General features: G+C 42.2%; 1 protein-coding gene across 1 annotated transcript in view; it reads right to left on the bottom strand.

Annotated features, from left to right (window-relative positions):
* syne1a (spectrin repeat containing, nuclear envelope 1a) overlaps positions 1-27,107 on the bottom strand; it is a 218,844-nt gene that overhangs the window by 70,121 nt on the left and 121,616 nt on the right. The window contains 24 exon segments of the mRNA XM_034162578.1: positions 165-302; positions 975-1,157; positions 1,593-1,745; positions 1,943-2,098; positions 2,243-2,408; positions 2,987-3,252; positions 6,054-6,272; positions 7,837-7,981; positions 8,111-8,441; positions 10,271-10,425; positions 10,427-10,547; positions 10,550-10,762; positions 10,765-11,878; positions 13,548-13,946; positions 14,248-14,404; positions 16,355-16,620; positions 17,147-17,293; positions 17,295-17,324; positions 17,489-17,614; positions 18,825-18,971; positions 20,975-21,151; positions 21,711-21,878; positions 23,093-23,245; positions 23,393-23,719. Coding sequence (XP_034018469.1) covers positions 165-302; positions 975-1,157; positions 1,593-1,745; positions 1,943-2,098; positions 2,243-2,408; positions 2,987-3,252; positions 6,054-6,272; positions 7,837-7,981; positions 8,111-8,441; positions 10,271-10,425; positions 10,427-10,547; positions 10,550-10,762; positions 10,765-11,878; positions 13,548-13,946; positions 14,248-14,404; positions 16,355-16,620; positions 17,147-17,293; positions 17,295-17,324; positions 17,489-17,614; positions 18,825-18,971; positions 20,975-21,151; positions 21,711-21,878; positions 23,093-23,245; positions 23,393-23,719 — 5,457 coding nt within the window.

The following is a 27,107-nucleotide window of genomic DNA, read 5'->3' as shown; positions in this document are numbered from 1 at the left end:
AGCAAAACAAGAGTGTGAATCCAATTAGCAGCAAATTTGGAGCAAATCAGGGGGAGGAATGTTAATGTAGAAAGCAGCAAGACCTATTTACAGTGATATCTGAATAATGTTTTCGACTTATTCCCATTTATCATCGCCGCTGGGTGACTCTGTACGATACTCACCTGGTGAGATCTGATTTGCTCCTGCAGCTGGGATGCAGAACTCCAAATGATGTTACTCGTAACCAGAGCCTCCGCCTTCTGCACCCAGCCCAGAATGAAAGACTTCATTCCATTATACTCCTCAGCCTGTCGCTCTGCCTGCTCCCCAGGCACAGATGAGGGGAAAGGAGGAAAAAAAAAATTACGATCCAACACCAGCCACATAGAAAACAGTTATATTTCCACTCTGCATTATGTCTCCGTAAACTGAAAGTGACATATCTAACCGTATATATATATATATATATATATATATATATATATATATATATATATATATATATATATATATACATATATATACACACACACATATATAACAACAGAAACGTGGGATCTCAGGACAATTTAAGCCTAGAATCTTCTCTCTAAACTCAACTTTTACTGAGATACAACTACGACCAATTTTATTGGGGTTAAAGGTCAAAGAGAGATTTCCAGTCATATTCATTAAAAAAATAAAAAATAAATAAATCAATTCGAGCAAACAGAAATGTGGGATCTTGAAGGACTTCAAGCCAAAAGTCTGCTCTCTAGTCTCAGAGGTTACTGAGGGGTGATTTTGCATGGGTCAAAGGTCAAAACAGGTGTCTCCAGTCATTTTTAGGAAAAAAAAAAAGGTCAAACAAGTGTTCTAAAATAACCTACAGATAGATTATCATGAAAAATAAGAAAGGAGCAGGTTGGAAGCAAACTTGGGACCTTCTTGCTGTGAAGCTGCCCTATATTAGTCTCCCATAGTTGAAATGGTGGCCTGAATGACAAACTCACCCTTTTCAGTCCATTGGCTCTGTCCTGGGCCTGCTGTGTGGTTTGGCACTGCATCTCAATCAGTTTGGCCACAGCGTCTCCCAACTGCTTACACAGCAGCGGGTTCTGCTCCCCAAACTCCTGCACTGCTCCTCCCAACTCGGCCAGAGTGCGAGCACAGCATTCGCACTCTTCACACAGAGTCTAGAGAGGATGGGAGGCGAACAGCAAGGGTAAGAAAGTATGGTGAGACGGACAGGGATCAAAGAAACAGAGAGGTGTGCAAGAGAGGGGGGTTTGGCTGGAAGTAAACATCAATAAACCTGGCACATCTCAGGTGGCTACCTCTGCCAGAATAAAAGCCTTTAAAAAAAAACACACACTGTGGATCTTCCAACAGATAACTGACAGAAGAAAAAAGTTGGGGTTAGGAAAGAAGAAGAAGAAAAAAAGAACAACAAGGAAGGGGCTCTGTCTCCCATCTGGAATACTCTTCACAAAAGTGGGTCATTGTTGAAGGCAGAATTCAGTTTGCGCCATTCCAACTCTCACATACTCATTAACCTCAACATCTGCAAAATAAACAGCTAATTTAGGGGTTAATTGCTTGCTAATTACTCAATCTGTCTGGTTGATTACTTTGGTCTCTTCTTTGGCCTCCTCCAGGTCGGCACCCCTGTCTTCCAATTTCACAGTGATGTTCTTCAGCTTAGCCTGAATGTCCACAAGTCTGGAGCCGAAATCCTCCTTCACATCTCTGGTCTGCTGCACCTCCCTTTCTCGTGCCTGGACCTAAAGCAGATGGCAGAAACACTCATGGAACTGTCGATTAAGAGAGATTACCAAGAATTTCCTCACTTGACTATTATTATTCTGCAGGGAGAAGGTGATTTGCAGCCACCTTGACTGTGGAACTGCCTATTTGTAACAGTTGGCTAATATACTACTTTAGATTACGATAATACTCAGTGGAGGCAGGAGTGGTCCACCTGGTCTTCTGCAGATCCCAGAGCCAGAGCCACCTCAGCCAGCTGCATGCTGAGTTCTGAGGGCAGAGCAGCCTGCAGATCCTGGTACTTAGACTGCTGCAGCTCAGTCATACGTTCCACGCTTTGACGTCGACTGATGACCTCACCATGTGCCGTCTGCAAAAAATACATCCACACACAAAAGCACCTGATGGATTGCAAATTGCAGTATTTTGTGTTGACCTCCAACTAAGCTGCACAGCCTGTTAAAAACACACCTCATCTTTCTTAATTCGCTGTGTATGTTCACGTCTATCTTACCTCCAACTCTTGCAGCAGTGAATCCAGATCTGCATTTGGACTTAGCAGCAAACCACGAGTGTCTTGGATCCAGCCTTTGACCAAACCCAGCTCCTTCTCAACCTCCTCCCTCTCCCTCAGCTCCTGCTGTACCTGGGCCCTGCTCGCCCGCACCTGGAGCACAAGACTGGACAAGAGGACAAAACTACAAAATTATTCAGGAACAGGACACTAATCGACTAATCCTGATCAGTCCTGTTATTTCTTGACAGAAGCAGGAGGTGGTTCGAGGGTGATGCCTGTTGGGCTTGTAGCACATAATGTTTTCAGCTTGACTTACATTTTCCCTACAGCGCCCTCAGTAGCACTCATGAGACATTATTTATGCCTCGCTGTGCATAAACAGCAATGGCAAACGTTAAAATTCAAGACCCAGAAGTTGGTGAAACTGAGAAAAGTGAATCCAACAAGCCGACATCCAGGAAGACTAAGGTAGAATAGCACCAGCCTCCATCCTGTTGGTAGTTGTGTCATTATTCTACTGTTTTGCCTGTAAGTTTCCCCAAATGTTCACTTGTGTCCTGTCAGAAGGGTTTTCATTGCAGTTTTTTTTTAGCAGTCTCTTGAAATTTATGGATTTGGTACAAAGCCAGTCAGTCACCCTGAATGCAAAGCAATCACAACTAATACCTAACCTCACCCAAAAAAAAAAAAAAATCTTTGCCGTTTCTGGCAGAAGTAGCCACACAGGGATGAATCGCTGACCTGTCATACTGCTCCTGCATGCTTCCAATCTCTTGCAGGTATTGCGTCTCATCGTGTCCGTTCTCCTGGCCCTCCTCCTCTCCTCTGAGGATGCGAGTGTGCTGCCCCAGTAGGGCCAAGATGGACTGCTCCCTCTCCACCTCCGAGCTGAATGAGTCGTGGTACTCCAGCAAGCTCTGAAGCGCCGCCCTAGTGGCTGCCTTCTCAACTGTGCTGTCTGGGACACGACTGTGGAGGTCTGCGGACACCGAGCCCACCTTCTCCAACTGGCATGCAGAGGAGACATCACACAAGGAGACACAGATTAGGCATTGAAGTCGGCACATGTGTGTCACAGAAGCTGTCATTCTAATTTGTCGTACTGAAAAATAAAGAATGAACGGCGCACTGAGTGTAGTTAATGGAGTCACAGGCTAACCTGCTACATGATGGTTTATGAACAAAGTAAGGTGCTTCTTGTAGCTACTGAACAAGCACAAATATCATTAGCACTGTCTGGTAGCATGAACAGGGTTCTTTAAGAGGTAAACGTGCACAGGTCATGATAAGTCGACTGCTGAATAGGGGCTTGATCGACAGGAATGAGCCCCACTGAACTTGCAGGATGGTAAGGTAAGCAGCAAACTGAATAATAGGTCATTTAAAAAATATATTTCTTTACATTCAGTGAACTAAACATGCACATTTACCTCCACAGGAATGCCATCCATGGTACCAGACAGTTCTAATGATATTTTTACATGTTCAGTAGCAACAAGTAGCGACTGTCTGTATTTTTAGCTTGCCCCATACATTAGGTGACCAGAAAGTTTTCACAGCTCTTCATTTTTTCTACATTTTGTTATGTTACAGCATTTTTCCAAAATAGATGAAATCCATTTTTTCCTCAAAATTCTACACACAAAACCCCATAATGACAATGTGAAAAAAGTGTTGTGATTTTTGGAAATTTATTAAAATACAAAACTAAGAAATTACAGCCTTTGCCATGAAGCTCAAAATTGAGCTCAGGTGCATCCTGTTTCCACTGTTCATCCTTGAGATGTTTCTACAGCTTAATTGGAGTCCACCTGTGGCAAATTTAGTTGATTGGACATGTTTTGGAAAGGCACACGCCTGTCTACAAATAAGGTCACACAGTTGACAGTAAATGTCAGCACAAACCAAGCATGAAGTCAAAGGAATTATCTTGTTGTGTGTTGGGGGGTTTGGCTGGTTGTTTTTGTGTTGTTTTCTTTTCTTTGCTCTCCAGGTGGTATGCAAACTGGTTTTTGTCTGTGGAGAAGGTGCTGGCAGAAGAATCCTTCACCCTCATCAACATTATTGGCTGCACTTGTGGAGGATGTCCACGTGCAGGCCTAATGACTCGCAGCACCTGTGGATGATGCTCACGTGCAGACTTAAGGACTTTCAGCTGAAGCAGATAATTAGATGGCGTTCTGCATTTAAGCCATGAGTGGTTCAAGCAGAACTGCCGGGAACTCGACCTTGTGACGTTCGTTTGTGAGACGCTGAGGACAGCGCCTGGGTTTGGCACATCGTGCCTGTGAAGGAGGACGGGTGAGGGACACATGCTGTCAGCACACATCAGAGGTGATTGATTGTCTGAATAAGTGTTAATAGTAATTTGGTATTTTGTTACGCAGTATATTTGAACATTGATGAGAATTGTGCAGCTCGCTTCTCACGGCCGTGGCGTGTAGACTGATGATCCTCCACCTGTTGTGAGAAGCTGCTCATTTACATAAAGCTTAAAGTCAGACCTGAATGTGTTGCGGGCTTCGATCCCTTTGGGCGCTGGAGAGCGCGCCGTCCTTCACTCCGCCAGACAAGCTATATATTATGTTGTACACAATTATTGCACGGAAAGGGAAATAAATGTTTTGTTTTTGGAACCGCTTTCTGGTTATTTAGCGCTGGGTTCAGTCAGACGCAGGTCCGCTCCTCACCCGCGTCGGCACATAACATATCTGTAGACCGAGGATAGGGTTGTCTCGAGAAACAAATCTGGGGAAGGGTACAGAAACATTTCTGCTGCTTTGAAGGTCCCAATGAGCACAGTGGCCTCCTTCATCCATAAATGGAGGAAGTTCGGATCCTCCAGGACTCTTCCTAGAGCTGGCCGCCCATCTAAACTGAGCGATCGTGGGAGAAGGGAATGGACAAACCTGCCCAAAGGTAGGTGCACCAAGCTTTTAGGCCTCATGTTCAAGAAGAAAGTATTGAGCAAAGAGTGTGAATACTTATGTACATGTGATTTATTAGCTTTTATTTTCAATAAGTTTGCAAAAATTTCCAAAAAATATTTTTTTCATGTTGTCATTATGGGGTGTTGTGAGTAGAATTTTGAAGGAAAAATTAATTTACTCCATATTAGAATAAGGCTGTAACATAACAAAAGTGAAGCTCTGTGAATACTTTCTGGATGCGCTGTAGCTGGTCAGCCCGTGATGGTGTTTTCATTCAATATCAATATTGCACTGATTAAATTTATTTTGTCCTGAGAGAAAAGATTAATCTTACAACTTCTAAAAATAGAGACCAGGGTGAAAAATGTTCAACTTCCCCTTTTTAAAATAGCATCCCAGTAAGAGTGACAGGCGGAAAGTCCAGAGGGTCAAAATAACGGCTTGAACAATGGGGCCATAGAAACACAGTGGACAGCAGAAATGTGCCACATATGAGGAAGTGAGCATTACTACCGGCTTGACCTCATTTCCTTTTAGAGAACAGCGCCATATGAGAATTCATGTGACACGACAGCATTTGCACTCAAAATAGAGCAAGGAGGGAGAAAATGCAACATGACATGCTGTTCTGGCAAGACCACACTGGCCTAAAGCCTGAAGTTACATCACAGCTGGGAATCAGCCGGTGCTGTGTTCAACCCAAATCTGGAGATGAAGCGCAAGAGTTTCTAGACTACAAGCTCCGTGTAGTATAAAAAGCTTTGGCATCAAATGCTACGGAGTGACTGTGGGAACTCTGATGGTTAGTTATACACAAGAACGCACAGACGCCACTCATTCCATATGTACGGACACAAACAATCTGCATTTTCTTTTACCTTCTCAGTGAAGTTCCTCCACTCTCTCACCGTGTCCTCCAGCGCCCTCTCTTGGGCTCGGGCTACACTGCGCAGCCTGCTCCAGCGTTGCCACAGTGATGACACAGAGTGGCCCGCAACAGCTTTGCTGGACTCAGAGCTGACTTGTTCCAACTCTGATGCCTTCTCTTTCAAAACGTTCAGAGGAACTTCTAGCTGGTCGATGCACATCACTAGAGACTGCAGCCAAAAGACGACACACAAAGCATTCACAACATTAGATTCTTCTGAATCATTTACAACACAGGAAAATCCACTTCTTTTTTTGTTTGTTTGTTTTTTTTTTTTACACAATCTTGGTCATATGAAAATAAACCTTGTGCAAGAACCACTTAAGAGAACTTCCCACATTCACCAAATTTAGAGGGTTTTTTTTACCATCGGTATGAACAACATTTGAGTGGCCCACATCTGTAATAAAAGTAGAGCTGTCATCCAAACCTATGTTCTCAGTAATTGTAGAATTCATTATTTTGACAATTCCATATAAGTTAGACATCTTTCAAGTTAATTGAGTGTTGTGGATAAGGGGCTCCTTCTTCTGCTTCATTGGTAAGCAACAGGAATATGACTGTCATCGCTTGTACAGAGAGCAGCTGCACCAAAGAAAACTAAGATAAGTGGCTGTCTGTATAATCAGTCATTCTTTAAGTTTCTTAATATTTATTGAGGTAAATGTGCATAAGTACATCTCTCTATGGATTTTGGTAATGCTACCAGACTTCTAATACCTTTCTGGCCTGTTCCATAGAAACAAGAAGCAGTTTACTTTGAGGTTTTTAGTATGCCCCATAGGCTTCCATTGCATACTTGTTTAGCCATTGGTGGTGTAAGCATTGTAACTCAAGATGGCAGTGATTGTCAAAGTATTTTTCCTGAGGGGAACGTTTAACTCCACAACATGTGAAAATAGAACCCACGGTGAAAAATCCCAGGGATCCCCTTTAATTCCACATTGTACTCTGTTAATCACAGACGAACACATAAGCTTCCTCTCATCTGTGTCTCCAATCCCAGTGTCCTGATAGGACATCTCATATGTGGGCAGGGCGTGTCACTTTTGTGGGTTTTTCTTGTGCCACTTTTAATTACTGCAGGAGGTCCGTTGTTAGCTATCTATCAAGCTTCTACGCCCTCCACCCACCTTTGACACCTGGTTCTTTTCTGAGAAATCCAGTTTAATAAAAAAGGTTTTGCATGGAATAAATGAATGAACAGAGATACTATCTCAGTAGTAAAAAAAATAATCCACAATACGCTCAGAATACCAGGATCTGTAATTGTTGGTGTATTAGTTGAACAGCAATCTTGTATCTTTTCTAATATAGTGGTTTATATCAACTCTGTGTAGGTTTTAGAACATAGTGTTATTTTTTTCTAATTAATGAAGAACACACAGTATCAGAAACAACAGAACAAAACCAAAACACTGCAATATCAGTAACTAGGTAATCATAAAGTATGATGTGAGTCTCTCTGTAAACTCGCCAAGGCAAAAGGGGCGCTTGCATTCTATTAGCTAAACCTAATGTTACTGATATAGCAGCCATTCTTCAGCAAAAGTTCATAGTATCTGGAATAAGTACTACCAATGGGGCAAACAGTCAATACAGAAATTTAATAATATCACCAGAAATATACGTTGTACATAATCATAAAATGCAAGAATCTGCTCGCACTTTGCAATTTTAAGGTTCAGAAAAATACACTTTTAATGCTGGGCACAGAAGCACGTATGTCCTACCTTGTATCTGTGACACTTGTCCTCTGCCTGCTGGATACTGACAGCTTTAGACGTAGTGAACGTGGTCATTGATTCTACTATGTCATTCATTTGTTGAACTAACGTCTCTCGCTCGTGTTGGAAGACGGTCCACCGAGCCACACACCTTAGAACATGGTACAAATTATGCACCAACATTAAGATTTAACATTAAAATCAGTATACTGTACGCATTACATTAATTCTACACACAAACATGCAACAATAATGGCTGCTTGAAGATGCCAGCACACACCTTTGCAGGTTCTCTCTGGAACTGTCCATTTGGTGTTTGACTTCCGTGTTTCTCCGCTGCATTTCTTCAATTTTCTCTCCGAGTTTGCTCATTGCTTCTGGTTCCATAAACTGGGCCAGAAGAGGAGTCAAAGTCCTCACTTCCTCCAACGCAGCAGCGCATTCTTTTGCCTGGGCTGAAATGTCTTCCAGGTTCTGGATATAATCCGTGTGGTTCTCAAACTCCACACCAAAGCTGGCCTTCTGCAGCAAAGCCGTTGTACAATCCAGCCATTTCTCAATGGAATTCTGAGATAAGTGGTGCTTCTGGATGAGGGATAGCACTTGATCCGCTGCCAGCTAAAATTTGCATAAGATCATGTAATTATAATTTTGCTTTCTGATGGTATATATGCCAATCTTTCAAAACCTTCTGCTGAAGAATTTAGTTTTAGCTTTTACATCAGCAAAAGTGAATTTTCCAGTTGTTGAAGAACTAATTTTGGAATTAAGGTCTCCTCCAAAAATGTCAAAGGCCAAATACTCCTCATCAGCGAAGGCATTAAGTTGCGTCACCCCCCTTCTCTCTGTATAATTTCCCTGATTTAAAAGGCTCCTGTAACCCTTTATTTCAGTATTATTCAACATAATGGCATCACCTAAATGCAGTATTTAAACCATCCCATGACCGTTATGAATTATTACTCAAATAGATATTCAAATGTTAAAGTGTCTTGAAAGCAGTCTGTTAAATCTTTTAATTTACCCTCAGTCTATTAATATTGACGGGTGAAGGGAACAAGAGTTAGAGAATAATATTCAGTAGGTTTAAGCCATGAATGAACAATTAGGTTCATTATAATCTGAACATGAACTCAAGCCACATCTAGGAGCATGCACTGGTACCATGTTTCACTGCATCCACCACATCACAAGACTGCTATCAGGCTTGGATGGCAACAACCCAGGCAGTCAATCGATCCACCCCCATGTCTCAAAAGTTACCATCTATCTGCCACAACCAGGTGTAAAGTGGGAGTGCTCTTAGTCTTCTTCGACCAATGGGGTGCTCAACATTGAGGCACCTGCATAAGAAAACTCGATACATGGCCAAGCTGTCGTAGCTAACAGTACCTCACAATGCAAGCAGAGGTTCACCCCTTTGAGTCTGGTCTGCTTGAGGTTTCTTCCTTGAATCATCAGAGGGAGTATTTCCTTACCACTGTTACCTGTGTGCTTGCTCTGGGGGTTGGTAAGGTTAGACCTTACTTGTGTGAAGTGCCTTGAGGCAACTTGAAATAAATTGAATGCAAGTGATACTCATCATCAGAGTCTCCCTATGTAATTGCTTGTTTGATAACAAGTCATGTCAGTGATATCAAAGACATCTAGTTGCTACTTTAGTTCACTGATTAGCACCCATGTCTCACAACCATATAGTAGGACAAGTAGCATCAGGATTCCAAAGACTGGAAAGATATCAGCATTGCCAAACTCTGTCCAGCGACCTCATGACTCCATAATCTTTTCCCAGGCATGTCTCAACCTCAAAGGCTGAGGACCCAGAGGCGTGAATAGTGCTGGGGAGTTAAGTGAATGACATAAATATGAAGTTCAAGGAAGTCATTGGAAGCCTGGACTTTAGTCTTGACCCAGTACAATCACAAACCCAGACATGCCGATTCCTTACCCAGCTTCTCAAATGCTGCAATCAGGATATCCATGTACTCTGCATAGCTCACAGCATCGTCTGCAAAGTGAAGGTGAGCAAGCCTTTCTTCATAAACAAAGGCACCTAAGCCGTTGATTTCCACAACTCTACCCAACACTGAACAGTGTAGGAGCCAGAACACATCCCTGACAATGCTAGCTTTCACTAGGAAAATTTCCCGTTCTGCCTAGGCTTCGTGAAGCACTCATGGTATCTGTGTGTCAGTTGGCTATGACGCCCAGCAATGTCTTGGAGACTCCACAAACTCTCAGGATGTTCCAAAGAGCAGCCTGGTCAACCAAATCAAGCACTTTGTGAAAATCAAATCGAACTGCCAAAATTCCAAACCTCACTACGTTTATAAATGTCCATTAGTTTTGGTTGTCTGATGCCATGCAATGTCACTACACGACAAACACGTACACTGACACAGATGATTAACAGAAGACGCTTTCATAATTTTAACGGCACCAAACGTACCTGTTTGCATGAAGCTCTTGTGAACTTCAGCTCCCAGCGTCACTAGCTCCTCAAGTTTCTCATCTATGTTGGCTCTAGCGGCTTCTTTTGTCTTGCAAAATGTTTGCTTTTCTCTTCTACCCAAGGTTTCTGCTCGTCTTATCTGCTTTCAGTTCCTCTTCGGTGATTTTCAATTTGTGTGCCTCCTCTCGCGCCCTCTCACTTTTAACCTCGGGAAAGACCAACGGCTGCCCCATTTCTTCCTTCCTTATCCTCAACCATTCCATCGTTTCTCAATCTCTCTTGTAAAATCTTCATTTTTTTCAACGTTCTTCTCGCTTTCCTCGATAAAACACTTGATTTCACACAGCAAAGCCTGCAAGGATTCTTGCTTCGTTGTAATTTCCTGAAAGGCACAGGGATCAAAGGTCAGACCAAGGTCTTTGGTTTGGTGATTACATTCTTCAGCCTGAGAGTTCACGCAATCCAGACTTTGAAGGAGCAATAAAGACTTGATATTTTATCTATGGCACTTAGTTCTCTGTTTGACTTCAGAATAAGTAACCTCTCTTTCACAGACATTAATTCTGAATGCAGCTTGTTTGAGACTCTGTTCTGCTGAGCTAGAGCTTTCGTAGAATTATCTAAGTGTTGAATTTTTTCATCAGTCATCCTTTGGAGCGTCTTATGTAGCGTGCCCAGCTGCTGCACCTCTTCAGTCTTGTATTGTTGACCCTTACTGAGAAACCCCTCTTTTTTACAATGAAGTTCTCTCACGGCATCACAAACACGCAATAAGCCCCCATTTACACTCCTGTACTCATTAGTCAGATAAACAAGCTCCTCTTCGCTCATACTGATAGTCTGCTTTTCCAGATTGTCAAATTGCTCCTGAAGCTCCTCCAGTGCATTACGAGTAGCATCAAGGAAAGTGCTGAACTCTTTTTGCTCCATGATTATTTGCTGGATTCGGTCTTTTTTCTCTTTGGCTAGAGCAAGGATGCTGTTGTACTGCTGAGGAAGAGCGTTAAGACGCTCATCTAGGTAGCAGTGGTCAGTCTCATTCAGAGTAGGGAGGATCTCCTGGCCTATTCTTTGGACAATGAGGAGAAGGTTCTCATACTCTGAAGCTTGTTCTAGGACACTTTGAAAATTGGACAGTTGTCTTTGCCACTCTGAAGCATCATCAATGCTGCTTAAATTGATTTCTGAGAATGTGATGGTCTCTGCTTGTCTCAACCAGTGGCATGTTTTATCCAGGTCAACCTGAAAATACTTCCTGGAGGTTAAAGCTTTTTCCAACTCGGTGAGGCGCTGGGTGGTCCTCTGTAAGGCAACCTCAAAGGCTGACTTTAGCTCCTCAAGTCTTGCCAGGGTTTCTGCTCTCTCTTTGTCAGTAGCATCTCTCTCCAGCTCTCGCCCTTGTGCCCAAAGTGACACCAGCTCCCTTTGGTATGATCTCAAGCCACTCTGAATCCCCCAGCATGCAGCAACCTGTTTGGACACATCTTCAGGTAGAAGGGCGATGTGGTCATCTACTAAAGCCTTTCTCTCCTGCTGCTGCACCCATGACAGCGCCCTCCCCAGGCCTTGAAGAAACTGTGTTCTCTCTGTGAAGGCCTAGAGAAAATGAAGTATTAAGTCAATAAAACAGTCAAAATAAACATCTACAGTTCAATCTAAACAAAATGTTTCAGTCGAGTACAACGTCAACTTTATTTCAATATAACTGAATTGAAAATACATTAATACATCATTTCAGTTAGCACTTTGTGATATTTTCAGCGGCACAAATGTTTAAATACACCAAGTGTGCTGCTGCCTCTTTGAACAGTAAGGAACATTCCAGGAATTAATATATTTACTTTCAGAAGCTTCTAATGAACTAATTTTCATAATCGGGGATTAACAGCAGCACCTTTAGCTGTATTTAACAGCCAGGTTCTTCCTGTGTTCAACATAATGGAAATATCAAATTAATTAAGAAAAGGCATCCAGATTAAAAAACAAACAAACAAACCCCCCCAAAACCTGCTATAGATTTCTGCAAGTCAGATTTCACCACAAGCAACCCTGTGTTGTTATGTCCAACAAGCACATAATAAAATCATCAGCGTTTATTTATTTATTTGTTTGTCTGTTAGCAGGATTACATCAAAACTACTGCACGAATTTTGATGATGACATTTTCAGCTCAGATCAATATTAGGTCATGGAAGACTCCATTAAATTTTGGAGGTGATCTCCCTCTGGATTGGCGGATGTCAGAAATCTCTGATTGCTCTTGTTTTTGTATAAAAATATTTTGGGAGTAACATCTTTCAGCAAGGAAGACATCCTATACAGACCCTGAGGCCCAGCAGGCCAGTGTTTATTCCCAGTTTGCGTAGCATTAATAGAGCCTATGGTCCAAACTAATAATTAGGGATGACCTAACTTTGGTTCAAAAAGTTTGGCAGAACCCAGGATTCCAACTAAGGAAGGAGTTGGAGGCAAAAAGAACACATCTGTCATCATCCACCATTAAGAGAGCACCCCACAGTATGGCCTTAAAAGCTGTCGACCAATTAGGAAGCTATTACTCCAAAAACAACCATCCAAACTGTAAAATGTGTGTGTGTGTGTGTGTGTGTGTGGGGGGGGGGTCATTTTTGGGGGGTCTTTTACTGTCAAAGACACTAGTGGTACTGCAAAGATGAAGAGGCAAGATCTCGAAGACATCAGCCATAAAGTTGAAGGGTCTTCCCTCAAAACAACAATCCCAAAGTCCCAAAGATGTGTCTGGGTGGGAGACATATGGCTCACAATCTTGACTGTTTTACACCAGTTCCACCAAGAGGAATGGGCTAAAGTTCCAGAAAAATATTGTATGAGGCTTTTGTAACCTTTTGATTGAAATTCTGATATTAAGAGCCAGTACCATCAAATAATACCTGGCTGTACTATAAACGTCTGACCCACTGAAAAGCTGATACAGTGAATAAAAGCTGAAATAAATGTGCATTAATTATTATTTTGATTAAAAACCAACACAAATAAAGTAGATATTGTAACTGACAACAGTTTTTGGAAACACAAAATTTTCTGAGTTGGAGAAAACTGAGTTTAAATTTTTTTTAGCCCAGGTTTAAGTACTTTTTTTGGCCTCATCTGTAAAACATGTTTCTTGGACCACCTGATTTTTTTTTTTCATTTCAAACGCTACCAGTTCAGAAGAAATATGAGCCAAGGAATATAAGACATATGTTATTGTTTTACGTTGATATTCTACAAAAATTCAGCTGTCTACCTTACTGAGGTATTTCCTCCGTTGGGCCACCCGAACCCCCAGAGCCTCCACTTCAGTCTGGGCTTGATCAACGAGCTCCTGTAGGCATCTCTTCTCACTCAGCCCCAGCCTGGAGGCCACAGCCTGGGCCTCGCTCACCGCTTGACCCAAAAGTTGCTGACGTGCCTCCAGTTCAACACACACACTCAGATGGTCAAACAGGAATCTCTGAGCCAGATCGGGAGGTGGGCTGGTCTTCAGCACTGAAGTAAGGGCTGTCCGCTGCTGTTCCACCCACCCTCGGGCATCTGTTAGCTGAGTCTCCACCTGGGCCAAATCCTCAAGGGTCTGTGCTGAGTCCTGGATCTTTTGCTGGATCAGATTCTCAAGCTGGATCCAGCGATGCTCCAAATGTGCCACCTGGGAAAAGGCAACACATAGTATCAGAGGTGGGACAAAGTCACTGTCAAGTCATTCTCAAGTCATCAATCTAACAAGTCCCAAGTCAAGTCTGAAGTCAGCTTGCAAACAACTGATGGTCATTATGACTTCAGACTTGACTTGGGACTTGCTGATTCTTGACTTGAGAGTGACTTGATGGTGACTTCATCCCACCTCTGCATAGTATACAACTGGACCAAGAGGTTACAATCTTGTGTTGTTAAAAAAACTGAACATTTACAAACTTTTACTTTTATAAAAAGTAAGAACAAAGCACCACCTGTTCTTTGACCAGCTCCTTGTCGAGCAGGTTAAGTCGAGGTAGAACGTTCAGTTTATGTTCTCTCAGGTCTTCTAAGGTTCCTTTCTGTTCCTCCAAGTCACTGGATAGTTTTCTTAGAGCTTCTAGATGTTCACTGGTACTTTCTGTGTCTGCCCTGTACACAGAAATGGTTTGAAAGATGTCAGCCTTTTGTTTTTTGTTTTTTATTTACCAGGAGGACCACACGGTGTCTTTCCTGGAGAAAGTATACATATGTCTTCTTAGTCCTATAGAGTACATGACTAATGTTCACTGACTCAACCATCTCAATAGTCAATGTAGACTTAAAATTTTTGAGTGACTGAGATTGTAATACATGGTGAACTCAACACAATCCATTTTGCTACCAATGCAAGTGTTACGTCCAATCATTTTCTGCCCCCCACTTACTCTTAAGGGTAACGGGGGTGGTGGTGGGGGGCAATGTAGCCTGTCCCAGTAGTCATAGGGCATGAGGCGGGGTACAGGATGCCAGTCTGTCATAGTGCCACATGCAGACAAACAAACACATTCACACCCGCATGCACACCTATGGACAATTTAAAGTTTCCAATCCACCTAACCTGCATGTCTTTGGATGTGGGAAGAAGCCGGGGCACCTGGAAAGAACCTATAAAAACATGGGGACAACATGCAAAGTCCACACAGAAAGGCCACAGGTGGGAATTGATCCCATGACCTTCTTGCTGTGAGGCAACAGTGCTAACCACTAAGCCACTGTGCTGCCCACAAGTGTTACATATCACATAAAATGACAGAAAATTCAAACACTACAGTGGTCAATAAGACCATTACTGTACATGCCTTATGTGTATTTTTCTGTTTTGTGGATTCATCAGAGTTATAATTTTTCCTCTTTGCTGGTGGATTAATATCTGGTGTTTGGACAGTCAAAACCTGCAACTTGTGTCATGTACACTATGAGGTCAGAGAGTCTCCATTGAATCCAAGTGACAAGTTGGTGGGCCAATCAACTAGTGTTCTGGACAAAGATTTATTAATTAGAAAACCATATGTTACCTCTGTTAAGGATGGTAGGAATTATTTGCCAGCAAAATGTAATTGAACATGGTCCAAGAAAAAGTCCCTAATTTTTTGGTGTAAATCTCGAAGAAGGGGCGGACCTCACTTCATGGAATCAGGATCAAAGATTAGGAATCACGATATAAAAAGTAATGATCAGACTTGAATATCAGTAATTAGGATAAGAGTTGATCAATCTCATCAATCAGTAATTAGGATCTAAGGTCAATTGTCACTATCAAAGGTCAGGATTAAGATCAAAGCTCATAAAAAATAACCACCTTCAAAGTAGAGCTAACAATCTTAAAGATCAGTAATCAGAATAACAGGTCCTCAATTCCAGTAAAAGATAAACCAAGTCAAAATATGGATCAAAGTTCAGTGACTGAGATCAAAGATCTGTTATCAAGATAAAAGTTCAAAGTTACAGCAAGATCACAAGCAAAGTTATGATCAAAATCACAGCCCAGCTATCAAGATCAAAGACAAGTAATCAGGATACAAGGCCCCCGGTCATAATCAAACTTAAATCACAACCAAAGTCACGAATGGGATTAAAGCTCAGTAAGATCAAAGAAGCGCAATAAGTTTAAAAAGGTAGAGGTATGTGATATATAGAGTAGCACTTTTCTAAATATTTATCTAATTATATTGATATGTTCTGCAATAAACACATCCCTGACCATCAACGGCATTTTGTTGCCAAGCCATTGATTAATACGAATGTCTACGCATTGATAATTTACTGCATATCACATTTTGAGATCTATTCTTAAGAATGGAATGCTTTTTTCTGTACAAATATGCTTTCACGGGATGTGTCGTTCTATTTCAACTCTCCCTGTTGATGTGAATAGATACACTCAGCATATGAAGTCTCCAAAATGTTTTTGTTCTCTGTACATTGAGAAGAGGCCTTAAGCCTAGCAAACACAAAAGTATGTACAAAGCAACACACACACACACACACACACACACACACACACACAAAAAAAGAGAAAAGAACCATGGTCACACACTCTCCCACAGATGAGATTCCTACCTGGCGAGGTAGTCCCACTCCCTGGACACTTGATTAAAGAGTTCCTCCACAGCAACGACACTCTCCTGGTACTCCATGCTTTGCTGCATGTCCTCCCCACGCTGGGCCTCCAGCTCCTCGGCACGCTGACCCACGTCAATCCAGCTCTTCCTCAGACTCTCCAGCTCCTCCAGCATAGGAGAGTCCTGCCCCTCCGTCAGCCTGCCGATGGCCTCGTGCAAGTGCGTGACCTCCGTCTGCTTCTCCCTAATCTGCTGAAGGAACTCCTGCAAAGTGAGCAAAGTGGGTGAAACTGAATTATGAGATTCTAATGATAAACTGGCTCTGTCTCGTGATGACAGGAAAACGTATCGCTGTGCCGTGTTCTGAAAATGCTTACATTTTTCTGCAAGACGTTTAAACTCAAGCTCAGTTCAATAGCTGTCTATTTTTTTGTGTTATTAGCAGCGTAAACTGCTGGCGGCACAGATTGGTGGTAATACCAGTGTAAAGCTTGGCAGATGGCTGTCGCAGATGGTCATCAAAGCTGAACACCATCAGCGCAACATTCATAGAAGGCCCACATCAGGATTACTACATCAAACACAATGCTAACATGCCACGTGACTCAAGTACACATCTAGAGGTTGGCTCGTGCTTAAATCAAGTACAATTTACAATCCTATTTGATGCTTCAACTTAATTATATTTTCAGTCAAAAAGAAATGCATCAGTACGTTAAAATGTATATTTTACTTGAGATTATTGCAAAACCCAAATATTTAAGTAAAAAGAGCGCACAAACGGACAGACCTGTGCCTTATCCAGCTGATTTTGTGCAATCTTAGGCTCCAGTTCTGCAGGTCTCCTGATGAGGTTCTGAAGTTGATGCTCTGTCTCTCTTAGCTGGAGCTCCAGATCTGCCTTCTGCTCCTCAAAGTCCTTCCAGCTGTCTGCGACCCTCCTCACAAATCAGCATATGCTCCTCAGTCTAAACATTAAAACATACAATTCAACTGAACATGGCAATCAACGACAAAGTGCTTCATTGAACAAACTACTTCAATTTATTGCCATTAGATACTTGAAAGGGAAAGAAAACAAAAAGAATTAAAGATGTCGGTCTTGTTTGAAGGTGTCTGTTGCATAACTGACCTGCAGTTTGATCTGTTGAATAGCAGCTGCCGTTTCCCTGACCCTTGGCTCTGACAGGTCACAGGTTGAGCACACAAGCTGGAGGTAAGTGTTGGCCTGTTCCTGGAGAGCCTGCTCCTGCTTCACCTGCCAGGAAGGAGACACTCATCAACCACTGACATTTATTGACACATGTTCTTCCATAATATTGGCATCAAGAAATGAACATGGACTTCATAGGGTTCAGTGAACAACATGCATGTGAATTACTGCAAATGTCTTTTCATCAAATAGGAGTGTTTTTTTTTACTGTACATATGGAACCTTTAAGATAATAAGAAAACCATCTGTTCTGCTGAAATGTGGATTTCACTTGGGAAAAGTGTACAAAAAAACTATAAAACAAACGTAAATGTTATTGTAAGAATGAAGTAAATATATGAGAGGAATGTTCATAAAGTCTGTAGATAAAATTTTTATGGCCCAGTCACACAGCAACAAGGATTCCTGAATGAAGGGGGGGATCACAAAGTCACAATTCGTCAAGAAAACGTTGACGAATGAGCCGATGAATTCCCATCACCGAATAGCCTGTGAATCAAGAGCGCAAAAGGAATGAAGAAGGAACGAGATGAAACCAAAGATAACGTTGACCTTGACGGTTTAGACAAAACGTTCACGATCATGTGAATGACAGCTAAAAAACAGGGATCGCTCACGGGCCCGGGAGGTGGAAGTAAATGGTGCAGGCGAGCCACAAACGTTTGAAACGTCCGTACATAGTTGATGAAACATTCTTAACGCTATGGTTATTACTGTATGAAAACGTTCAGTTCGTTGAGGCTTTAGTTATTGATTCGTTCAGCTGTCATTGCGTTCGTTCAATACGTCGGACTTGTGAGGTTGAACGAAGTGCAAACAAAGTTGCACAAAATGTTAACGTTACAAAAACTAAGCAAACAATAAACTGTCAAGAGCTACAGCAAAACAAAATACGGACGAATTGAAGTTTTCGGCAGCATTCGTTCAAATTTTTCGACAGTTTAAAAATCCTGATGAAGTGCCAGCTGCAGGAACGAAGCTGAGTGAAGGTTAAATGATGCCAATGAAAGTCAATGAAAGTCCAGATTTCTTGTTTCGTTTGGGCGTCGTTGCCCTTCGTTAAGTGCTGTGTGACTGGGCCATTACCCTAACATCAGATGTAACTATGGAGTCAAGCATTTGCTCAACCTTCTCTGCCTTTGGTAATGCAGGTAAGAGAACCATGATGTGTATAACAATTAACATGTTGTGTCTATTACAGCGCTGCACCTGAATACCAAACCGCTTCTTGCAAACTGGTTAGAAGCTTGCCAACCTGCTGTAATGCATCCTCCAGGCTGAGTGCAGGATGCATCGGAGGGTCCGGTTCCTCTGAGACGGACGACAGCCACTTCTGGCACTGCTGTAAAGTATCATGTAGACTCACTTGTCTCTGCAACTCATGGTCAAGACTTTGATACACCTGGAAAAAGAGTAACAGAGAAAACAGTTTATGAAACCAAATCAGAAACCTTTAGGGAAATCAGTCTCAAGAAAGACTAATTAGGAAATTATAAATTTGAATGTTGTCATAAAAGTACCACACTTCAGCTTTAAAAAGAAAATGAGATTGGGACAAAAATTAGTCTTCCTAGGCTTTTGATAAAACCAAGGTAGATAGATAGGTAGGTTAACAATTAGGTAGGTAGATCTATTAACTGATTGCTCAAAAGTAGGAAGGTAGGCTGATCGACAGGTAGATGAGTGTACGAGTATCCTCTCTAGTTTGTCAACAACTCAACACAACTCCATAGTAGCCAGCGTCCTGTTTTACACCGTGGTGAAGAGAACACTGGACAAACTGCTGGACATTATGGACGATGCCAGTCGCCCTCTGCACACTGTCATGAGCAACTAGAGGAGCCTCTTCAGCCACAGACTGCTCCTTCCCAAGTGCAGGACCATCAGACTGAAAAACGCCTTTGTCCCTCCGGCCATAAGACTGTACAACTCCTCGCTCAGGGGGAGGAGGAGTAACAGGAAGACAGAGGACGGGAATGAGAGGAACAGTAGTAGCCAGTAAACCAGTATTGATCAGTATTCTAATCTAAAAACATCAAATGCTATCAATTTCAATCAGACCACTTCAAAAGGCATCTTTGTTTAACCTATATAATGTGGTGCAGACTGCCCCCTGCTGGATGGTTAGTGAATGCCTGATTGATGATGGATTAGGAGCAGGTTCTGATTACACCATGACTTTATGAATGTTTCACAGTGGTTTTGTTCCAAAACTCAAATAACACAGTCACACCTCCACACAACCCTGCTGAAAGGATTTTGTATAAATTTAGAGACACAAGAAAAAGCGCGCAAGGAAGAAGGCGGCATGAAACTTGCAGTGAATGGGATTCATGAGAGACACCGTTTTTCCAAATCAGAGAAATAACTTTTTTTTTAAGCAGTTACATTGTAAATACCAAATAATACGATCACAAGTCCACACAACCCTGCTGAAAGGATTTTCACTCTGTCTGTCTTGTTTATCAATTGTTTCATTTACAAAGCCAACGTAGGTCTGGTGGCCACCAAGCTAACCTGTGCTTGTGCATTATGAACAGCAACATGAGTACACTCAACGCCACAAAGTATGCTGTTGTGATATTGCAGAGCTTTGTCATCAGCATAACACACCCCAAAACACAAATAAAAAAGCAATAAGACACTGACAAGCAGCCAGTTATGCAGTGTTGCACTTGACAGGTGTTGAACGTGGAGGCGTCTATACCTCCCCAGGGGACACTAACAGCAAGGTCTGATTGACAGTGTTAATATGAGGGCCCAGCAATTTGGGGGGGTTGGGGGGGGTGGCAACATGCCGAGTGTATTTGGCAAAGGCTAGAAGGTTGGCATGGTGGCAAGTGGCAGGCAGGATATTAGAGCAGAGCTGTGCTGGGACGCAGTTGGCAGCCGTCGCATTACTGGGTTAGTGTGGGGGGGGGGGGGGGCTGTAGAGGAGCCAGCAGCGTAGTGGCAAAGTGTGGCTGGATCACACAATGCCGCGCTGGATGTGCGAGCTGTGGTGGAAGTGGCGTCGTGGGAGGTGAGGTATGATGACGGCCTTGCCAAAACGACAGAGTGAGGCCTGGATTAGCAAGATCTAGCGAATAGTGTGACCACTTTTGGCTCTGGCTGGAAAAGTGGAGTTGACAAGGGATATATGTGGAGATTAATACCGGGAGACAGCGGGAGTCATTTGGGCTGGTGGGGTCTGTATGGATACGACTTCTTTTGAGCTTCACTTTGGAGAGACTTAGTGGTTGCGCCCTCAATAGCTGCAGTGATGCCTTGAAATGAGCCGGTTAACACTGACTGGTTGCCATGAATGGTTTGGAATATTAATCGCACTGATATGTAGACTGCACATCTATGATACATCTCTGTATGTGCAAATACACCACCAGCATAAATCCCAGCCTGACTCACTCGCTGTGCCGTGCTACAGATGGCAGAGTAGCTGTCTCTGGTGCCTTGCTGGTGAGCCTGGATCTGCTGTCTGAGCCTGTTCTGCACGCGCTCACTGCAACCTTGCACCAGGTGGTCTCCTCGCTCCTTCAGGCCTGCTAATTGATCTTCAAAGCTTGCTATTTCTTCCATGATGGCCTGTGGAGGATAAAGTGGCCAAATTGGGCGTTGTTATAGCAATGTTCTGCAGGTTAACACAAAGAAGGATGTGTCTGTTCATACAGCAACAACACACCGTGTATCCAATCTGCTATATATATATAGACCTGAATGTACAGGATAAGAAGACAACATTGAAGTACTTAAGTCTAAATACAAGTGAATATACATCATATTAAATGACTTTATTAAAACAACATTTATTTTTAAAGGATTTAAAGTTACAGTGTGTATGATTTAGTGTCCTCTTAGCGAAGTTGCAGACCGCATTATTCCATCAACGGTATTGTTTGGGGTACCTACGGTGGGCAATCAGATTCCAGCGATGGGTTGTGACACCCAAGGACACCTCTTGGACCCGCCCATGATAAATGACTTTGACATGCTCCATACTCAGCATCAGCTATTTTAGCTGCATTAGTTTTGCATTAAACAAGAAAACATGCTCACACTTGCACTGCGCCAAACTTTTTCCATTGCTATCAAGGCCGTTACAGTCAGGTAGAACTGAGGACAAAAGCTTAAATGTGTCTTTCACCTTGTGCCTGGCCAGCTGTTGAGTGGCTGCTTCCAGGCTTCCGCCAACTGTGGGGTCAGGGGTGACCATCCTGCTGGACATCTGGAGAAGCCAACGCTCCACTTCCTGGAGCTCACTGTGGTAAACTTCCAGTTTCTTCACCTGGACTTCCATATTCTCCACATGGGACTAGAGCATGCACATAGATAAATTATGCAATAAACCCTTAAAATGACCATGCTGACCCTGATCATCACATTGCCTGATTAAAGTTTGAAACTCTTATCCCTTAATCCTTAGGAACTGTCACTACTGAATTGAATATTTCATGGGTGTGTTTTGGTATAACATGATTTTTAAAGCAATGAGATTGTCATCTATCATGCCCTTGAAGAACCTGGGTGCACCATTTCTCCAGTGAGGTAACAGCAATACAACTAACCACTGTGAGTGGAGAGAAGACACCAAAGCTCCCTGAGGTGAAGTAGTAAGGTTTTGAAGTTTTGTATTTTTCCATTTACACTTACTTTTATTTATTTTGTTAATGGTTGTTTTCAGTTCAGTCTGGTTGTGTACACAAGCATAGTTTACATGTACCATAAATGCACCTATGTAAGGCATATCTGAACATTGCACCATATAACCACCAGAACAAATCTGAGCTGAACTCTAGACTATGTTTTTGGTGCCCTATACTGCAATCACTGCTACCTATTCATGACAGCAATTTGTTTGACTGCACCTAATTTTAAGACCAACATTGGTACACAAACAAGCAATGAGTACAAGAATGTTCTGCTTTTACCTGGGTCTCTTTGTTTATTTGTTTTATTTATTGGCATAATTGTGCCAAAATTAATGAACCAAATTTATATAGAGATATAGGCCATGGGTCAAGGAAGATCTTATTAAATTTTGGTGCAAACCTGGCTTATGGGGTGAAGCAAAATACAGGAAACAGAGTCAAAGTTCAACAATTAGGAGCTACATTCAGTGACCAGATCAAGAACATGATCACAGAAGAACAATCATGATCAAAGATCAGAATTAAAGATGGCAATCAGGAAGCATCAGACTGAGGATTGGAATTTGGTTTGGGGTTTAATTTAAATTAAGAACAGTGAGTCCTTAGCAGTGATATACTTTCTTTTGAGTGTTGTTCTACTTTGGGAAAGTGACAGCTATGATTTCTAGAGAACAACACCAAACCATCCGTGTACTAGGTCTTGTCCAGTGAAATGTGCCACATGTCATAGTTGACGTTACAACACAGTGGACATGATGTTCTTCATCCCATTATAAACTGATGAAATTGTTAAGGGATCACATACTTATTACTACTAACCCAAACATTATAGAATTTCTGCATATCCAAAATCATTTTGCCGAGCCTAGGTTCTCACCATGGCCATGTTGTAGAGTTCTGTGTAGTCATTTTGCAATCTGCTCATGTTGTCTCTGACAGAGGTGTCATGGACCAAGGACAGCAGGGTTTCTCCCTTCTCCACCACTGATTTGATAGATCCATCATGGGACTGAACCATCTGCAAAAGACCCTGTGGCACAACAATATGAGATCACAAATGGTAAATATGATCATGTCATACAGAGTAACTAATATGAGCCCATTTCTACACATTAAAGAATCTATAGATGTCTATACAGGTTTCACATTAACAAGAATAATACATTAGATGTTATACCTTGTACTTAGCCAGCTGCGCTCGCCGTTGGTAAAGTTCAGCCTTGGGCTCTACCGGGGTACTGAGTAAGGCCATAGTCTCCACCAGCCACTGGGCCTGAGCTTTGTATCGGTCCTGAAACTCCTTAACTAGCAGTAATGCCCGCTCTAGAAAGCTGTGTTCTTTCCTCAATCCACTGGCAAGATCCTCCAGCTGGGCAAGGCGCGCCTCTACCTCCCCTCCTAAATCCTCGGCTCCAGCCTCGTCCAGGAAGCCTGCTGCCTGTTCTGCTCGTTCTCTTAGAGACTTCATAAACCCATGACCATGCTTGAGTTCAGTCTGGAGAGTCTGGGTAAAAGAAACAGAGCAAAAACACAATGATATCACCACTATTTTATAGTAAAATTCAGACTGATGAGGTCTGTAGAATTTCCATTTGCTTGGAGCACTCATGTAGTCACTCAGCTCATCACAGAAGTCCCTGATACAAAGACAATGTAGCCATAATGCCTGACACAGTTTGGTCATGCCTGCACTACACCACCACCGGGAAACTCAAGCAAATGAATGTAGATTAATACTATTGTTTTAGGGTGAAGGTCACTTCACAACTGGTCTACAACATCCCTCAACAGCATTTAATGATGGTCTTACTAAAACACCACCATCTGTCTCAGAGAGTACGTGGATGAGCTTTAAGCCCACCAGGTCAACATCTACGGTGCATTCCACTTATTAACCAGAACTGCTATCCTCTCAATCTCAGAGGAACCCGTCAAAAGTTTATGAAAGCTCTTTGATTCAACATGGAAAGGCAGTGCAGCTACTCAAGAATGTAACAAAGACCTTGAAGCCTCGGCTCACCAAGATGTCAGATTCACCTCTCAGATTGAACAACTGGGTTTTTCAACATTCCACCTTGCCTCTAGTCCTGACAACAGTTGAGTCCCTCGAAGGGATGACCGTAGATGTGGTTTTTCCTAGTCTAAGATAAAAAATGCTTTCTGGTCATTGATGATATTGACACATGGGCTCTGCACCAAACCACATCTCAATATCAGACCAAACACATGCACACAAGTGCTATAGTCGGTTTGCAAGTGTGAATGCTGGGAGTGAAAATGATATCTGTACCATGAGGAAAAAAGCAATGACATTTGCCTTGAAAATGGGGAGAGAATAATCGATATTTTCACAAATTTATTTGTATTCAGATTATATCTCTTTTGTCCAATTGTAATATAGTTAAAGTTTTTGTGATTATGTATCCCTGTCCATTAGTTTGCATTACAAACATTACACAGCTATAGACAGAACAAGACATCTAAGCTGTACTTATGGAAGACCAGTTTAACACACATCCTCTAGAATGAGGATCGTGTAGTTTTCTAGATCCTTGAGGCTAACATTCAAAATCAGTGATACTGATTTCTTTGTCCTTCACCTCTGACCACATGGAGATGGTGTGTGGCAGAAAATCTGAAAGCCTTTGAACCCATCAGGCAGGCCAACACCTGTACGGTGACATGTAGAGAGCATGGTGCGGATAAACCACACTGAATAATATCAAAGAAGGACCCAATTATAAAGACCCTTAACAGGCAGCAGTAGCCATAGGAGTTTCCAGGGCAACCAAAACACACAGATCTACACTCAATAGGACATCATCTAAGTTTTATTATCGGTCTATTTATTGCCTGAGCAGGGAGTAGCTGTACAATGCAACAATCCCACATCGCCAGCTACTGTAGTGTGGATATTGAGTATAACAAGATTTGTATCCGTCTGCACACGGCACGGTCATCCTTCTAAGAACACAAGGCCTGCATATGAGTAAGAGTACTCCAATTTCAATCCCAACGTCCAATTGCAATTTCGTTCAGCTAAAATATGATCTCAAACAAAAGACTGTGGTTCAAGCCCATTTGGTAGATTTAGTTCCATATGGTTCATCAGCTCCATTTAGGATAGAACCAGCGGCGCTCATTTCACACCTGACATTAGAGCACCTTTCTTCACAGTAACAGAGTCTGTCTCCATAATGTATTAAATGTGCAGGAAGTCGTTAAACCTGGAGAGAAGGAGGTATTCCAGGCATCATTCTTCAAAGGTTGATTCCGCCAAATAGTGCATTATAGATCCACGCCTATTGCATGAACTATTCAAATGTCTCAATGAGCTTGACATTCTTCTTGACATTCCACCTGCGACATCACTCAGCTCCTGATGGCTGCACAAACAGCATAATTAGATGAGGGCACTTGCAGAATGCCTCCATGTACCTCCGCCAAAGAAGCAATAATTAGTACAGCCATTATTGCTTTTACCATCAGTTATATTTATGTGTCAGCAACGTATCTGTGGTTCTTTAAGCAGCATAAATCGGGTTCAAATGACTCATGTAAAAGGACAAAAGATGTGTCCCAAAGGACCAATAGTTGAATAGCTACAGGCGAATAGATGGCTGGGTATTTGGGCACTCACTAGCATTGGATGGTGCCCTCTGAACTCCCACAAGAGGGTTAACTGAATTTGTATTCCAAATATCTTGTGTTTACAATGTTTTGGTGTCGGGTAACTGCACAGCAAAGGCCATGGGCACACCCATTTCTAGCGGAAGGAGCTAATATGGTAAAATCCGGATGACCATCCTCCTTGATTCAAGGGGCACCTACCAATTTTCACAGAAATAATTTATTTAATCTGAGACATCTGGTACAAAAACAGATGGGGCATGATCACATACCCTCCACCTTCAACCGGAGACCATTTGAGGTTCTAGCAATTTATGGTCATAATCTTGACTTTTAGACAATATTTACAGTTTGGTCTTGTAGTGTGTTTTAGGATCAAACGAGGGCTGAGACCTGTTTGATCTGGCTTTATTGAATTTCTACCTGACAATACAACAGCAGACACAGTCGAGCAGTCTCTGAGGTCTTGCTCTGTCTGGTGTAAACCGTGCTGTACAATGTCACCACCAATTAGCCATGTCATATGTCTTGTACATTCATTGTGCTACCAATTCTAGTTATTATGCTGCCCCAGTTTTCAGGCTCCATTATCTGCTGCAATACATCTACTGCGGCACTGAGTGCTCAGAGAAAGTCATTTCCATCTGTACATTATCTACTAACAGAGGTAAAACATTACTAAGGTGACCTTCTCTGCAGTCTATTAGCCAAACTGTCATCGTTCCACTGGAAACAAAGTGAACTTCTGCTGTTATTAAATATGCAGAGGCAATACACTTTGTTCATCTAAATGCTACTTCTTTTTTTCTAATACCATCTGTAACATTTCTGATGAGAAATTAGAAATCCATGCACAGATGTGCACAGACATGCCTTTATTTGCAGCATGAGAATGCAATGGGGATATGCTGTTAGAATAAATGACGAAAGGTGGAAGCTGTAATAAAAACAAGAACCCCGTTTTGCCTTTTTTGTTCCAATTATAAATTTATTAGGTTGTCAGATAGGCACGATGGATCACTTCGGAGGGTGGGGTGAAAACTGGAAAGTGGATTTTTGAGTGATTTATATTATGGTTTCATCGACTGATGTCAACATTTGTAGCCAAAATATCCCATGGACACTAGAAAAAGAAAGAAGAATGATGTTGATGATGATCAATCAATTTTTTTATATAGCGCCAAATCACAACAAACAGTTGCCCCAAGGCGCTTTATATTGTAAGGCAGGCCATACAATAATTATGTAAAACCCCAACGGTC

This window comes from Thalassophryne amazonica, chromosome 21 (assembly GCF_902500255.1).
Source record: "Thalassophryne amazonica chromosome 21, fThaAma1.1, whole genome shotgun sequence".
NCBI classification, from domain to species: Eukaryota; Metazoa; Chordata; class Actinopteri; order Batrachoidiformes; family Batrachoididae; genus Thalassophryne; species Thalassophryne amazonica.
The sequence above is the reverse complement of the archived record's forward strand: the minus strand, read 5'-3'. Positions and strand labels throughout refer to the sequence as shown.